Source organism: Eufriesea mexicana, unplaced genomic scaffold (genome assembly GCF_001483705.2).
Source record: "Eufriesea mexicana isolate 0111107269 unplaced genomic scaffold, ASM148370v2 scaffold8420, whole genome shotgun sequence".
NCBI classification, from domain to species: domain Eukaryota; kingdom Metazoa; phylum Arthropoda; class Insecta; order Hymenoptera; family Apidae; genus Eufriesea; species Eufriesea mexicana.
Genome location: NW_016916180.1, coordinates 820,707 through 836,871, shown reverse-complemented (window position 1 = coordinate 836,871; position 16,165 = coordinate 820,707). Strand labels below are relative to the sequence as shown.

Genomic DNA, 16,165 nt, shown 5'->3' with positions numbered 1-16,165 from the left:
AAAAATTAATATCTGGAAACAAAAAAGAAAATAATTAGTAAATTGTTTAATGAGGTGCGGTGAGGGTGGGGTAGCCATCCCCAACCTTACTTCGGACCCCCACCCCTCGCGCACAAGGAAAAATTAGATGTTACACTTCCGAAGTCGAACTGACAAATGAATTTTGCTGCGTCACGTCGCCCTTTATATAGCCTTCGATCGGCCGAGCACCCCCACCCTAATTGAAAATATTCTAATTACGCTAATTCCATTAATTATTATTTTCCCGCTCTAATAGCCTATAATTTAGTCATTTTTTTACTGTTATGAAAAATTTACGTTGCAAACGATTTTTTAATAATAATATTAATTTGTTATTAACAATCGGTGTAATAATTTTTAAACTTTTTGCAAATTGTTGGTACATTTTAACACGAGTAAGTTATAAATTCATGTAATAGTCACAAGTTTATTAATTTTTTCACTTTTGTTATAAATTTTCGTCTTGAACAATTTGTTAGTAACATTATTAATTTGTTACTAACAATAAATATAAAAATATATAAATTTTATTTATGCTTTTAGAATATATATTTCTTTTAAATATATTTCTATTAAATATATGTCTGCTTTAAGAAATTTGTTATTCACAATTTTAATTTATTATTAATGATAAATTTGGTATTTTATACATTTTTTATAAGCTATAACTGCATTCGCACTTCCATAGGAGAAATTTCCATGATACGTATATATATGTAAAAATATCTTTATTTCCTCTGTATTTAAGGCTAAAATGATGTATTGCATGGATCGTAAAAACATTAGAAAATTCATTACCACCGTAAAAGGTAGGCAAGACTTCATTTTTTAACAACTTTATATTGAGAAATCATTGGTTTTTATGTATCGACTTTGGAAACTATTTCAAATTACAAGTTATTTAAAGAAATTTCTTACAACTTTCCGATTGGTATAAAAAGGAACATGAAAACATACGCATATTATGGATATGATAAGTGAGATCTACTGGACGATGATTTTAGTGTATAATGTAATGGAGAGTTATCAGACATAACCTATATTTTACTGTACATGTACTACTTTCATTCATGAGTACCAAAGGCTAATTTATGAAATAAAGGGGCTTAAGTCGCAATATTTTTCCCATGTGGGAAAACTGTTTTTCTCAAGAATACAAAACAACCCTAAATAGCGCAATTAATATAATTGCTCAACCCAATTCCTTTTCTGTTTAAGTTGTTTCGATTATTAAATAGATAAGCAAGAGAGTGAATCTATTAACAGCTCATTAGTGCAGTCATTAAGTCATACTTTCATGAAAAAGTGATTCATCGATTACTTGAAACAGCTTTTACTCTTTATTATACCATTAATTCATCAACGATGTTAATCATTAGTAGCTAGTTACTCTGTTATTAGGAACAAATTACTCCGCAAATGAAAATTCCGTACAATATGATTTTCTTGATTAGGTCCTAACATGCCTATCGAGAATAGAAAGTAACGCATACCACTGTCGATAATTTACCTATACTTGGTCTGTGATATTAATAAATTCTAATAAAATTTTGTGGCGAATAAATTAAAAAGTTTAATAAATATATCAAACAATAGATATCATCTTGGAAACTTATCAAAGTATTAAATTATCTTTGATATCGAACTATAACGATGCGTAAGTAGCTCTCTCCCGAAACACGATACCAACAAGTTTGGGGGACAGGTTTGAAAATAGAGAGGGCGCAGTGGTGGTTCTCGCTGGCTAAGTGCAAAATAAAGAGTACATAGAACAAATGGGCGGCTAAACTCGCCATAGCATGGCATAATGATAACACGCTCGAATAATAAGGATAGCCAACAGAGGAGACAGGGTTGGATACGCACGCGTGGGCCCGCGTTTGGGGCCCGTCTTCCGCTTCCACTCCGGTGAACGTTCTGGCTTTAACTCTGGTTCAGTTCCACTACGTGCTTCTAGCATTGTACTCCGACGTCCTAGATACACTCAATTTTACATCCACCGACTGTTTTCTTTTCTTGTTTCTCAGCCATTGCTGCTTCCCGTATGTGATCCACCTATTCTCGTTAAATTACGATTCTTAATACTTAATATTCAGGTTCAACAACGTGTCTGTACAAGCGACGTCTGAAAAGGGGGAAAAGTGCATAAACTTGATTATTTTCAACAATGAATATTATTTAATTAAGTTTATAAAATAAATTCAAAATTTTAATCGTGCTTTACGTTATTTATTATTAGGGGTTTTAGTTAATAAGACGTCAAATTTAAAAATAAATAGTAAGTGTAGATGGAAAGTGATGTTTGAGTTCATAAGAACTATGGTGACGTATAAATAATAATTGCTGTGGTGGATTGTACGGGATGCAGTGGAATTTAATTTTCCGCTACGAATGATAACGAAAGTGATGACCATTGTAACTCATTAAAGACTTAATTACATTAAACGTCACACCTTTAGGTCCGTATTCGAGCGAGAATATTATTTACAAATCTGTATTTTCTGAATAATTTTCGAATTTATGAATATATTACTCGGCTTTGTTATAAGAAAACGTAATATATTTGAATTTCATAAGGGACGTGAAAATGTTTTGACCGCCCGCCGGCGATGGCGCTGCAGTATCTCCGCAGTTACGGAGTTTCCTTCGAATTTCACAACAGTTCACTTCGTCTCATGTTCTTCGGCAGAGTGATTCCCGATGTTCATTGTGAACCATCAAATTAAATATGATTGTTAACGTTACCCTTGAAACTATAATTTAAAATTTACGTATTAATTTAAATTGTGATATTTCTTAATTTTTATCAAAGTGTCAAATATTTAATACTTTAAATTTTATCGAAAACTGAAGTAGACAGTGTTTGTGAACAGAATCCGCTAAAAATAATTTCCTTTTATTTTAAACGAGTGTTAAAACAATTTAAATTTGTACAATTAATTGTGAATACGAAAGGAATACCAGTGACGTGATTTTACGCGCCGTGCTTTTGAAAGGATTTCGTTTTTGACTCGTTTGGTGCCAGCACGTTTAGTGATCGATTTAACTATCGATTATCCATAAAGAAGGTGTTGAACAATATTCGGTTAACGCTGATTACTTCAATCAAAACTCGAAATCGTAACTTTGTGATAGAGTTAACAACGAATTAATTTCTGTAATAAAAATAATAACAAAATCACAGAATTATTAAATATTTATCCGAGACTAGAACCGTTAATAACAGCGAGTGTCGATGAATGACCAATACAGGGTAATTTAAATAATCAATAAAAAAGAATTCCGAGAAATACTATTTGATCAGAAATTAAACTGCAACTTTGATAAAATGAAGTCTACGTATCTTCAAAGTACCACTGTGATCATATTTGTGATCGTTGCCCGAATTACAGCCGAGCAAAGATTTGCAGAAACTCCGGCACTGTACCAAGAGGTCTCTTCCGGAGACGATGTGCAATTACGGTGCAGGGTGCAAGACAAACGGGGTCAGTGCATTTGGCAGAAAGATCGGAAACCGGTAGGCATGCATCCGGATAAATACGAATGGGCTAGCGGACGTGGTAGCGATTGCACCCTCCTTATCAGAAGAGCCTCCCTCGATTTCGACGACGGCTACTGGGAGTGTCAAGTCACTTCTGGCGACTTCACGCGACAGGATGCATTAACTTCGTTACCATCTCGTCTTTTAGTTAGAGGTAAGGTTAGTTTGTCGCTATTTTATTAATTGCCGCTAGAGGGATGATATTTAATCCCTCTTCTCGCTAGTGCCCGATGATTGCATCTCTCGTATAGGTTATTAATAACCTATAAATCACAAATTCACACAAGGTATTTTTTCGTTTCCCTAAATCTTTTAAAATCCTTTTTTTATTAAATGTGACATTGTTTAATTCGTGTAATAGATATTATATTTTTAGTAAATTCATATTTTATATCTTTCTAAAATTTTTATAATGATTGTGCTTCTCATATTTTCTACGTAAAGTACTATTTTCTATTTCAGAAAATTGATCCCTCTAAAGCGATACCGAAAGTTTTTTTATATTCATTAGTCACTAATCCCTACACAAATGGAGGCTTGTTTTACAAAAACCATTCCACTTTACTCTGCCACTGCTACCGACCGAATTTTCCGAGCATGCACTAGACCAAGAATTTTTTTCATCCACTCGAGAACAGATCTTCGATACCAGCCTGCATGTGTACACGATACTATCGACTTAGGATAGTTAAAAAGGAAAAAAATATGGGAACAGGTTGCCTGACTTTTTTAACCAAGATCCAAGTCTGGGAAAGCACTTAAAGTTGATCAACCCGGTAATCCAATTTTTCCTAGAACACTGCTAAAATTACCGTTCCAAATGGCTGAAATATTAATGTAATACGCTTATGTTAGAATTAAGAAATCACCAGAGGCCACTTAATGCTCTACACAACGTTCCATGAAACGTTAAATCGTTGAACAAGTGTGTACACTTAGTTTTAACGCAACGTTGCATTTTTACGTCACCATGGAAATATCGCTTTCCTCGACGTGAATGATCCTCGACGAATCATATATGTGGCTAATCAGATTCTGACGTCTTCTGAATGGAACGATGCAAATTCGGCGGTGCAACTTAAAATTCACTAAACGCGGGCACGACGTGATGCAACGCGAACCAGTCGTTCCGTTCTACTTTTCTCTTCGTTAGGGGATTTTTGCAATAACCGTTTTAACGAAAATTTTCTGCCGATATGGATCCTAATCCACGTATTCGTTACGTTGAAGCGAACATAATTTATTAAAAAGGATTAAACAAGACATAATCGTTGTGAACTAACAAATTATTCTAACAAATTTTAATCTCAATAGGCATAGTTATTAGCAGTTATTATAAGCATGGTTTTTAATGAATCGAGAATTTTCTGTTATTCCATATTGTATTAATGTAGAAAAGAAAGTGAAATGAAAGTGGTGACTGGAGAATTTAGTATAATTGCAATTTTAATTGAAAGAGAAGAAACTTCACGTTTCTCTTTCATTTTTGTTATTAAATATGTTATTGTTTGGTGGATTTCAGTAAAACCACGGAAACCACGGTTGGAGTACGGAGGGACAATTTTAAACTCCGCCCTAACTTTAAGGGAGGGTCAGGAAGTTACCATTTCCTGCGTATCAAGATATGGAAACCCACCGGCCCTTATCAAATGGTGAGGCTCGTTAATTAATTCACTAGTGCAGTGAATCTAATGCAACCTCGCATAGTCATTAATTATTAAAACAAAACAAATTTTGCTGAGTCATCGAGGCTTAATTTTCAATTATTTTCGTTCTGTAAGCAATAACTTGATAAAAATGGTGAAATCCAAGGATGCATTTTTGTCAATTAACTTTTCGTTTTCTCGCTACATTTATTTTAATTGTAACCGCGACAAAACATTGGTGCAACGGTACTGGCTATATTCCTGTTGTTTTTGCAGCGACTTTCATTCAGAGGTATGCTGACTGTAGTTGAAATTACTTGATTAATTCCCAAATTTAAGCGAATCCTTGTACAAACAGGTAACAGTACGAATAATTTGCAAATATTTGTGTTTTTATCTTGTTTATTAAAAATAGGTCTATCATCATAGAGCATTTCAGTAGCTGTTTATAAAGAAAAATCCATTAAAGTGCCTCGTTTCTGTAACTGGACACTAACGCATACTTTGTCTTCGCAGATTCTCTAGTTTCATGAAAACTCTACTCACTGAGAGATAAAAAACGCGGTTCACAGAGGCTGTAACTGAGGCAAGAAGCCATAACGCAATGTTTATGCAGCGGAGAGGTTAGCAGCGTCTTTTTCGTGTCATGGTCTAGTGATCAGCTAGCCACACCTCATCTAAATTCTTATAACATAAAACTGACTCTGTACCGATCATCACGTTCGCATGAGCGGTGTTACAATTTCCACGAACGTCTGGCAACCGTGAACACACGTGTTACGCAGTGTAAACACGACTTCAGGGCCGTTTTGATCTGATTTTCAGATTGTAATTCACTTTAATTGCGGAACTATTTTCAATTCGTGCCTTTAGCGCAATTTTTAAGGTTATGTTACAATTGAACGAATTGTACAGTATATATTGCTCTTCTTATTCTATATTTTATAAATTCACGCTTTGACGTAATTTTTAAGGTTATGTTATAATTGAATCAACTATATGGTATATATTGCTCTTCTTATTCTACATTTTATAAACTCACGCTTTGACGTAATTTTTAAGGTTATGTTATAATTGAATGAACTGTACGGTATATATTGCTCTTCTTATTTTATATTTTATAAACTCACGTTTTGACTTTTGTGAACTATTGATAAATTGGATTGTACAATGCGGTTGCTTTGCGCGCGCAATTATAAATTTGTCTAACTTTCAAATCTAAAAGCACGGTTAATTAATCGCGATTGCACACGCAGAATTGTATTCAAGATTTGGTCTTAAAAGTAACAAAAGTACCGTCACGGTTGAATCCCGTTGTTATAGATCGTTAATCGCCAATACTTAGAAAGCGCAAACGATTTAGTTGAACAAGGAAGTCCTACGAGTGGAGAAACGATTTCACTGGTAATTGCCCGTGAATTGTATCCGATCCGTTTCATTTTTCACGGAACCTCATCTCTCAAGCGTTTAGCCAGTATCTCGAAGAAATGAAAAAATACTTTCTCTCTAAAGCTATTTCACGAAGCAACAAATTTTAAACGTTAAATAGAAGAATCATATATTTTTTAAATAAATTTTTTAATAAATGATAAAAGATTAAGAATTATTTAGAAAATTAAGATGTTCAATGGACAGATTGTAATGCCCCAAAAATCGATCCTTTTTACATAAACGTTCACATAAATGAATTCATAGGCTTTATGCATAGGTTTTCACCATTTTCCATACCTCTGGTGGTGACACCAATGCCCGCAATGTACGACTGGTTAAGGTTAGGAATAGGAAATTTCACTCGACAACTCACGTACTGCCAGACATTTTTTCCATGGAAACGAATCGAATGTAGAACGAAGAGAGTCAGAACAATTCCTAATTTCACACTTCGCCTTGCGTTTGTAGAAATTATGCCGACCATTGTAACGGGGCGAGGTTCCAGCTCGTTTTATAGCCTTTAATAGGCACGCTGTCTAAATAGACACAGCGTTGCTCGTATTTTTTTCCGCCTTTCTTCCGTCCCTTTTTCTTTGCTTCAATGCACTGAAGATGCAGTGGCAAGCGTAATTATGCAGATTGTAGCCGTAGAAGCGGAGAAACTGGCCGCGGGCATAGTCGCCCTGTGAATCATTCTAGAAAGGGTATAAACCTTGAATATCGGTATTCGTGGGAAATTGCTAAACCACTTTCCGGAAACCTGAACGTAACGGCTGTTTACGATTACATTGCAATGGAACAGTGACAACATTCTTCAGTCAAAGGTACCAACATTTTGAAGAGAAGATATTCCTAGGAATATCTAAGGCAATCTTTTTGTTAACCCTTTGACTACCACACCGAAATCACATGTTTCCCTTAGGACGCCACGGGAGTGCATCGCTAGATGTAAGACTTGTTCCAATATGTTTTTGATGTTCTAATACAAATTTTTAATCGTTCGATGGGGCACTTCTTATTTCAAAGTATCTTCTAATTAGCGGTTATATTCGAAATACACTAATTGTCAATTTTCATTTAATGTAGATCAATGTAGTGCAAGTAGTTCAAGCGCTCCGGTCACCATTGACCACCGTGGCGTCACAGGAGAAACCTGGGCGGTCATATATGACCAACGTGGCAGTCAAAGTGTTAACCAGTTTCGAAAATTCTTAATTAATCAGCAGGACTTTAATTGATTTTCAGACACTCTGGTCTAAAATCTTCAATTTTTGTTTCTGGAAGCTCTTCTTATTATTCTGTACTGGGGAATGCACACTATCACATCCACAAATATTTAATATTATATATTATATAATCATGTACTTATGTAATTTTATATGTTGTACATAATATATTAATTTAGGATAATTATTAATTTATTAATTTAGGATTTCTTCAATAAGGAAGATAGTCATTGAAAAATGTATTTTAATTTGTATTTTAAGTATAAATTATTAAGTATAATTAATATTCCTTTATTAATATTTATTAATATTTATGTTAATATCAGATATAAATATAATATATATTGTATAAATTATATATATTTAAATTACAGTGTAAAATGTATGAGATGTTTTTAATATTAATTGTGTGTTTCTTTCTACAGGTACATAGGAGGGGATGAAGTGGAGCCCCTGAGGGAGCAGACAAACGCAACCGAGGTGGACAGTCCGAAAACTTGGGCAGCCCATAGCCTCCTCCGAGTCCGTGGACAAAGGGAGAACCATGGTCTGCCGATTCGGTGCATCACGATGCATCCATCCAGCGTCGTTCCAACTGCTGCGGAAACACGTCTGGATGTGCATTGTATGTATATTATGCGTGCTTTCATCTAACGAGTATAGACAAGTTTCTACTGATGCAGGATGAAAACAACTGCATCTGCAATTCACGCTACACTTCACTTTTGGCCAGTCTAGTAGATAGACGTTGGAAAGTCATAGCGGATAATAATCTTCTCTTCCATGAAGCGGAAATCTAGTATTAAACGAAGATTTGAGTTTCTAATGATCAAAGTTAGAGAAATCATTTGTAGGATTTCTATTTTTAACAGTGTCGTATCTATAAAGTAACAGTGTATGTCTTTGTCCAATGTGTACGTTAACCCTTTGCGCTCCAGAGGCTCCTCTCAGTCGCCATTTAATCAGATTCTAGAGATGGATGTTAATATATGAAATTTACAATTATCGATACTTGGAATATCGAAGTAAAATAATTATACGCCTTAATTTGCATACGATTTCTTATTTACCATTTTGGAAATATCGTCGACTTTATGCCAAAAAGTCTTTGAATTATTATTTTCCTGTAACGAAAAAGTCGCCGAGTGCAAAGGGTTAGAACTTCGACACATTCCTGTGTAGGATTAAACAAAACTCTTGGTAGTACGCTACTGAAAAGATTTGAACTGTCATTAAAATGTATGTGAAATTTCAGATTCCCCTGAAGTGAGAATAGAAACGAAGCCTCGACTCCTGGTCGCAGCCCTAGAGGATTCGGCTAGCTTTATGAGCCTGAAATGCTTCGCGGATGGCAATCCCAGCGGAACGATCAAGTGGTTCAAGGATTCAGCTCCCATCGTGGTAACAAGCAACGTGGTAGCGTTGATGCTAAACAGAACGCAGCAGAACAGCACGATGACCGGCTCTGAGCTGAGATTCGAGCCGGTCAAGAGAAACGACGCCGGTCTCTATTCTTGCAAGGCGGTCAACGTTATCGGTGAAAGCACTGCAGCTAACTACAGACTGGACATACAATGTTCGTAGTCCGACTTTTACCATGATACCTACTTCTATTTTCCTTTTTTTCCTTCACGAACAACAACCACCGTGATCAGCTACGAGAACACGTTAATTTGGCTACTTTCCTTGGTTAACGGTTGTGCTTTGTATCCTAATCGCAGACAGAGGAACGGTTGGATAGAGTAATGGCAGTCGTGCTCATCGATGTGAACGTCCATTTGTCATTTATTAGTGGTACAGTTATGGTTTGCTTTGACCAACAGTTACTAGGTTTCTCTTTGTAATCAATTCTGAGAAATTGTAGCTTATTTTGAAGAACATTATAATCTTCCTATATTAAGCAAGACTATATTCTTTCAGTGATAAATTCACAAAAAATACTTGAGAAAATGCAATTAACAAATTTTCCCTGCAAATTCTTTTAAGCTTTCCTTTCTTTTTTAGATGGTCCTAGATTCAAGTCAGAAGACCCTGCTCAGAACGATACCGTACAAAAATTTGAAGAAACTACGCTGCTCGGTACAAGTTTAGAACCCTTTGAATGCATGGATTTTGAAGCGAATCCCCCAGCTCAATATCGATGGGTGCATCTTCGTGGTGGCGTGACCGAGACCATCGAGAATTCTCTGCAGACCAAGGACGGTGGTAAACGACTGCGTTTGGAAAACGTGATGTGGTCTGACGAAGGAGAATATCGATGTGTAGCGTTCAACGTGATCAACGGAGTGCGAAGAGAAATGCCTAGCGAGGCTCGTTACGTGCTCCATGTAACCGGACCGCCTGAGATACAGGCGAGGCCTTCTTCCGGTGGAAAGGGCATTTATGAGTCGCTGGGATGGGCCGGGGAACCGGAACACACTCTGAAGTCTCGTTTTTGCTCAAGACCACCTCCTAGGCTCGTTGCTTGGCAATGGGGAAGTTCGCATATCAGAGCTGGTGGGTCTTGAAATATATTCATCGATATAATCGATATATCGATAATTCAATATGGCGGAAAATTCAATATCGACATCTCTTTTCCTTCTTTAAAAAGATTAATATCTTTTTCTTAATAAACTATTTTAATATTTCCTCTTAATGTGATTATTATTAATAATCATTCTTTTTCTTTGAAGGTGAGAGTATTCATCCGAAGTACGAAGCACTATCGCTAGAGCACGTCAAGGAAAATGAAATGCCAACGAACTGTTACTGGGCAAAATTGGTGATCAAAGATCTGCAAAGAGAGGACGCTAGAATTTACACCCTTTTAGTGGAAAGCGAAAAAGGCAGAGATTCTACTAATATCAAATTAAATATTCGTGATCCAACAGAGATGAGAGTAATTGCAGCAGCTGCTGCAGTGGGGTTATTGTTTCTACTTCTTTTAATATCTATTGCGGTGTATTCGATACTAAGGCTAAAGAACAGACGATATCGTCAAGAGGAAGAGGAAGGCAGCATTGCTGCAGATGCGTTTTATAGTAATTCCGCTACAACAGATAGACAGAAGAACATGAACAATTCGACCCAGAGTAAAGGATATGCAAGGAAAACGAACTCGGAGGGTGGATTGGCCGTCACATATGATTATGACCAGATCACAAAGCAGGTGCGTGCCATGAGCCCAGAAGCATTGAAAGTCAGGAGAGCACCAGCTGTTCTTCAACCACCAACTATTGTGTAACTGTTAACGTGCTCACTGCCATGACAATTGTTCGCGACTGACGATGAACCATTTGTGGTGTCTTGTCTGTTGGTGTATATACACAATATGTTGGTCATATTGTGTATATCTATCTTCATTACGAACAGGTTAATATTTTTCACCACTTCTGATTGAAAATACGATAAAACTTGTGTAAACTATCTATCTTCGTGCATAATCTGGCGATTTTGCCTTATTTGAAAATTAGTTAATGTGATAATTCTATTGCAAATGTTATTGATTTTGTGGAATTTTATCTAATTTTTTTTTTTGTGGAAATTGAATTATTTGTTGTTGCTACTATTGTTGTATTTTAGATTTACTTTTAGCTTTATTAGCGTAATTTACATGGTAAATAAATATTAGGTGTGTAATATTACTTTTGCAACATAAGTGCATTTTTGGTGTACTGGAATTATATATTTAGTATTCGTGTAACTGATCTCGTTGTTAAATATTTTTTTTTTTTGTAACATACTCAGAGTCTTATATCGATACCTATTTTTGCGATTGTATTTTTATGTAAAAAAATAATGCCAAATAATAAATATATGTACATATTAAATAAGGAAAACGCGATTTAGTTTCATAGAAAGTACTTAACTAGTTTTAATAGCACTATGCGTGATCAATTTTTCACTATAAAATAGCATATGTGTTCAGTGCAATAATGCAGCATTGCACCCCGTCAATTTAATGTAATATATTCTTAATAATAGCAAGACGTATTTTAATAAGAAAAATATAGTAAATTTTATAGAAATAAATATCGGGTTTTTTTTTAAATATAATCCATCAATTTAAATTTCTCTTTTATTTATTTAATCTTCTTTAACTTTCGTTCTTCGATCTTAGCGCAAAAAAAGATATCCTACGTAACTATAGAATAGCACTGACAAGCCTACATAAGACATAATTAATCTTTATGTAGCATTAAATACACTTTACACATTGTAATATTATTGCATTATATAAAAAGAAATTATATAATCATTAAACATTGAGAACATATAATTTTCTTGGTGTTTCTCAAAAAATACGATATGTGTACATATTTCTGGTATTTTAATTATTTGCAACATATATTACTGACATCTATAAAACTTAAACCTTACATTATTCACGCAACTGCATGTTCTTCCATACATTTTAACATTCCTCTTAAAGTCAGGTACACTTTAAATAAATTCAGTAACATTCATCGCGTGTAAGGCGTAATTCTAACATAATTCTTTCCTTTGTAGCTTTACGGTGCATGTAAAGAAATTCACGAAACCATTTAACGACTGTAGTAACTAAAACAAATTTTTGTTACTTTGAAGTCCATATGTTGCACAATAAATTCTTCCAAGATGAAGGATCGATCTTTACACAGTAGTGATTCTTTGAAGATTGCTTGTTCAACAATGATAATTCTTCTTTTTAATAATATTCCTTCTTTTTAATCTCTGACACATCAAGAATATTTGCATATTTTAACGCTGTAAAAACTATAATAATAATATAAAAATGCAAGTTCTCCATTTATATATATTTCGTAAATTCTATACCGAGTTTAACATTTGAGTTGAACATGCCTTAGAACTTCTTAGAAGCTATTACTATATAGAAAAACAACTAGTAATATAAGGAATTCATTATAGTAAGAAATTTATGTTTCTATTACAATATATCGTTTTCATATTAAATCATTTGCAATTTCTTAACAAGTATTTTTCTTTATTTATTATGTTTTGTATATAGTCTTTCCTCGGACATGATCAACTCAACACGTTATTAAATAACGTAAACGATAAAGTATAATTTGTATGGTACACAAAAATAATTTACAGGAATCCTTTCATGTATTATGCTACGAAATAGCATGTACTCGTGTCTTTTCCGATTTAAAGAAATTATATCTCGTCTTTGTTCCATAAAAATTCAGACGCCTATTCCAGACACACTCTGTATAAGCGTAAATATTATCATCTATAGGGTTACGATTGAGGTTTCTTACGCCTGCCAAATAAGTTGCTTAAAACAGAGCTTCGTTTATAATCACGATCCTTACGATTACTACCCATGCTGTGTTCACTTTCTGATCCACTTTCGCTAGCTCTTCTACTATCTACGTTCGCGAGGTTTTGAGGATTTTGTGGAACTGCTGGCGGAGCCACGTATGGTGGTAAAGAAACTGGTCTTCCTGTGAAAGAATTATTTTGCTGCATACCCTAAAACAGGTACACATAGTAAACATTTACGTATACCGTATTTTACAAAAAAATTTTGTATAAATACGTTTTAAATACGTTTCCTTCTTTTAAATTTATGCTGACGATTTTAATCTTCAATTTTTTTAAAGCTTTTTTTCATTAATTTATTTTTAAAAATATAATTACCTGTCTGGGACTTATAGGGACGTTTCCGTAAGCTGTAACAAAAATTGACATTTATATATATATTTTTCTTTCTTTCTTTTTCTTCCGAAATATTTTCTTTGATAACAATATTAAAGTTTAGAGCAATTAATACACGACAAAAAAAATTAAAGAAATTTTGTATTCTTAAAGAGGTTCAAATGATTCATGCTAATTATTCGGGATAGACAATTCGGGACAGATAAAATTACAGTTAAAACAAGACATGCATGAATGACTGACAAACAATTAATAATGACTAACCAGGATCATGAGGAACACCCCACTGAGCTATTCTGGTTGGTGGAGGGGCACTTGATGGCAAGGGAGGTGCTAATTCTACAAAACAACAACATCCAATGAAACAGGGGGATCTTCTACACATATACAAATGTAATAAAAATGTTTTCTAAATACCTTGGTGCTGTGTACTAAGATCCACATTACTCTGCCTATGCCAAGGCGCATTAGATGAGTATTGACCGGACCCGTTATGGTTTAACGTTGCACTACGTTGTTGGTAAAAACTAGGCCTCGCTTGCACTTGTTCTAAGTCTATACAATCACAAAAAAATTATAATTTACTTATTATTTCATACTTTTCAAATTAATATATTCACAGAAATACAAACAAAATCTATTAAATTAACATACCATCGCGTCTATATTGTGGGATAGTTTCTGAACTAGGAGATCGCATTGGAATTGGAGGTGGTGCACCTCTTGGAGGAATAGGTGGCTTGTCTCCAGAATTTGGTTGATACTGGTCTCTCTGGCTTGCTAGTTGTTCTTGTTGTATCAATTGTTGTTGCTGTGCCAACAATTGTTGTTGTCTATGCATTTGTAAGAATTCTGTTTGGGTCTGTGGTGGTTCCATTCTTTGGGAAGTTATGAATTCGGTGTTATTTTGTGGATCGCGTTTTTGTTGATTTTGTCTGTGCATCTGAAGAAACTCAATTTGCACGCTGCTCGGAGAATGTTGATTCGATATATCGCGCCTGATTACAGAATTTTTTCGTTCCATTTCTGGAGTCGAAGCGTGACTGCTACCAGTTGAAACGTTGTCATCAGCATGATCTATAGTTACATTCTGTAATCTTTCCAAACCTTCTTTTTGTGATTCGTCATAACTTAATAATTGTAAGCTCGGAGGTAATTTAGCATGGAATGATATCTTATTGACCCAGTCTTCCATTTCTTGTTGACTTGGTGCTAAGAACAAAAATTCTGATCCGTCTGTACATTTCAACCTAAAAACATTCTTCTTCTTAGTATAGTTATCTGCTTTCTCACATATAGCATTAAAAATAGTGATAGGAGCAGTGGCTGCCTTGCTCAAAGTAAAGTCCTCCACATCCTTGAAGAAGCATAGGAGTTGTCCACACAATACCGTGTAATATTGTTTCCACGAACGTACGGCTGCCTTTTTACCAGCACTTTGAAGTTCGTGTTTCCTTTCTAGTACACACTGAATTTCTACTGGTGGAAGGGCATCCATATTTTCCATCCTCTGAAGTTTTCTAAAGCTCTGGGTTCTTCTTCTGGTCGTGAAACTAGGTGTCCTCTTCGGTTTCTTTGTGTCAACCTTCATACTCTCTGCCCTTTTGATGTCAGGTGTGGTTCTTCTAAGTTTTTCACCAAATACATGGGCTAAACCATGTGGTTTTTGTATTGGCGTTGAATCTAGGCCCTCAGATGTGGTGGAAGCTTTTAGAGGTGACAGTTTATTAATAGACTCTTGATCATCAGTCATTCCATTGACTTCATCATGTATAGTGCGATGAGGACTATCCAGTAGTCTTCTTCGTTCTTCCTCACGTTTCCTTTCCTCGGTTATCCTCTGTACTTCTTTACGTTTTCGTTCTTCTAAGCGGGCGCGCTCTACTCTTTCCTTTTCTGCCAGTCTGGCGGCCATTTCTGCCTCTTGCTGCTTTTGGAATGCTTCTTCTAACATAGTTATACGCCTAAGTGCACTGAACCTTTCTTCCTGTGCTTCAATAGTTTTCTCAAAGTCCTCATGCTTTCTTATGAGTTCTTCTACCTGTGAAATACTTTCTCCCAGTTTTCCATCATGTAACATAGGTTCTCTGCTCACGATCCAATTCTCCAGTGTTTCTGCTTCGCGTTTAAATAGTTGGGTATCCAAATTCTGTTCATAAATATGTCTTCTTTTCTCCCAAGTATTTTTTAGGAATTGTTGTCTATGTTGTAGAGCAGATATTTTATCTTCAATCTCTTTTGCCAAAAAGTGACCTTCCTCTATCAATTCTTGACCCGTTTTAAAAAATTTATCGAAAGCCTCGTTCCGTGTTTCAATTTCTGCTTTGTACTCGTTGTGTCTTAATATCAGTGCTTCGGCACCTGGCACATCACGCGCCAATTCAGGAGCAGTTACTTTGGCTACCATCTCATTTATCCAGGACATCAGGTCTCTGTATTCACCCAAATATGCCTGCAATTGTTCTGCCTGTGCTAACTTGCTTCTTCTTTGAGCTGCTTTCTCTAATAATTCGTTCCAAGTTGCTTCAGCTTCTTGATGTTTTACATCTATGTGTATACGAGCGTCTGGGAATAGTTCAATCAATCTAGAAGCTTCTTCCATCAACAGTTCAACCTGATAACAGAATTCTTTTAGTTATTATACATGATCAATT

At 35.2% G+C, this 16,165-nt stretch overlaps 2 protein-coding genes across 5 annotated transcripts in view; one reads left to right on the top strand and one right to left on the bottom strand.

Moving 5' to 3' along the window:
• Window positions 1–3,349: 3,349 nt before the first annotated feature.
• LOC108552904 (hemicentin-2) lies at window positions 3,350–11,091 on the top strand. Its single transcript, XM_017907587.1, has 6 exons — window positions 3,350–3,716; window positions 5,085–5,214; window positions 8,291–8,490; window positions 9,121–9,441; window positions 9,870–10,361; window positions 10,541–11,091. Exons 1-6 carry the CDS (start codon window positions 3,350–3,352, stop codon window positions 11,089–11,091), a joined length of 2,061 nt encoding a protein of 686 aa, XP_017763076.1.
• A 1,775-nt stretch (window positions 11,092–12,866) lies between these two features.
• The window catches only part of kst (spectrin beta chain, non-erythrocytic 5 kst), a 49,420-nt gene continuing 46,121 nt past the window's right edge, over window positions 12,867–16,165 (bottom strand). For 3 of the 4 annotated variants that reach the window (XM_017907597.1, XM_017907594.1, XM_017907595.1), the window contains 5 exons: window positions 14,166–16,125; window positions 13,929–14,066; window positions 13,776–13,850; window positions 13,494–13,525; window positions 12,867–13,325 (listed from right to left, as the gene is read on the bottom strand). In XM_017907597.1, the coding sequence (XP_017763086.1) occupies window positions 13,092–13,325; window positions 13,494–13,525; window positions 13,776–13,850; window positions 13,929–14,066; window positions 14,166–16,125 (2,439 nt within the window). In that variant the 3' untranslated portion in view covers window positions 12,867–13,091. The remainder of the gene's footprint in view (window positions 13,326–13,493; window positions 13,526–13,775; window positions 13,851–13,928; window positions 14,067–14,165; window positions 16,126–16,165) is intronic. The other variant, XM_017907596.1, reaches the window with a different exon arrangement.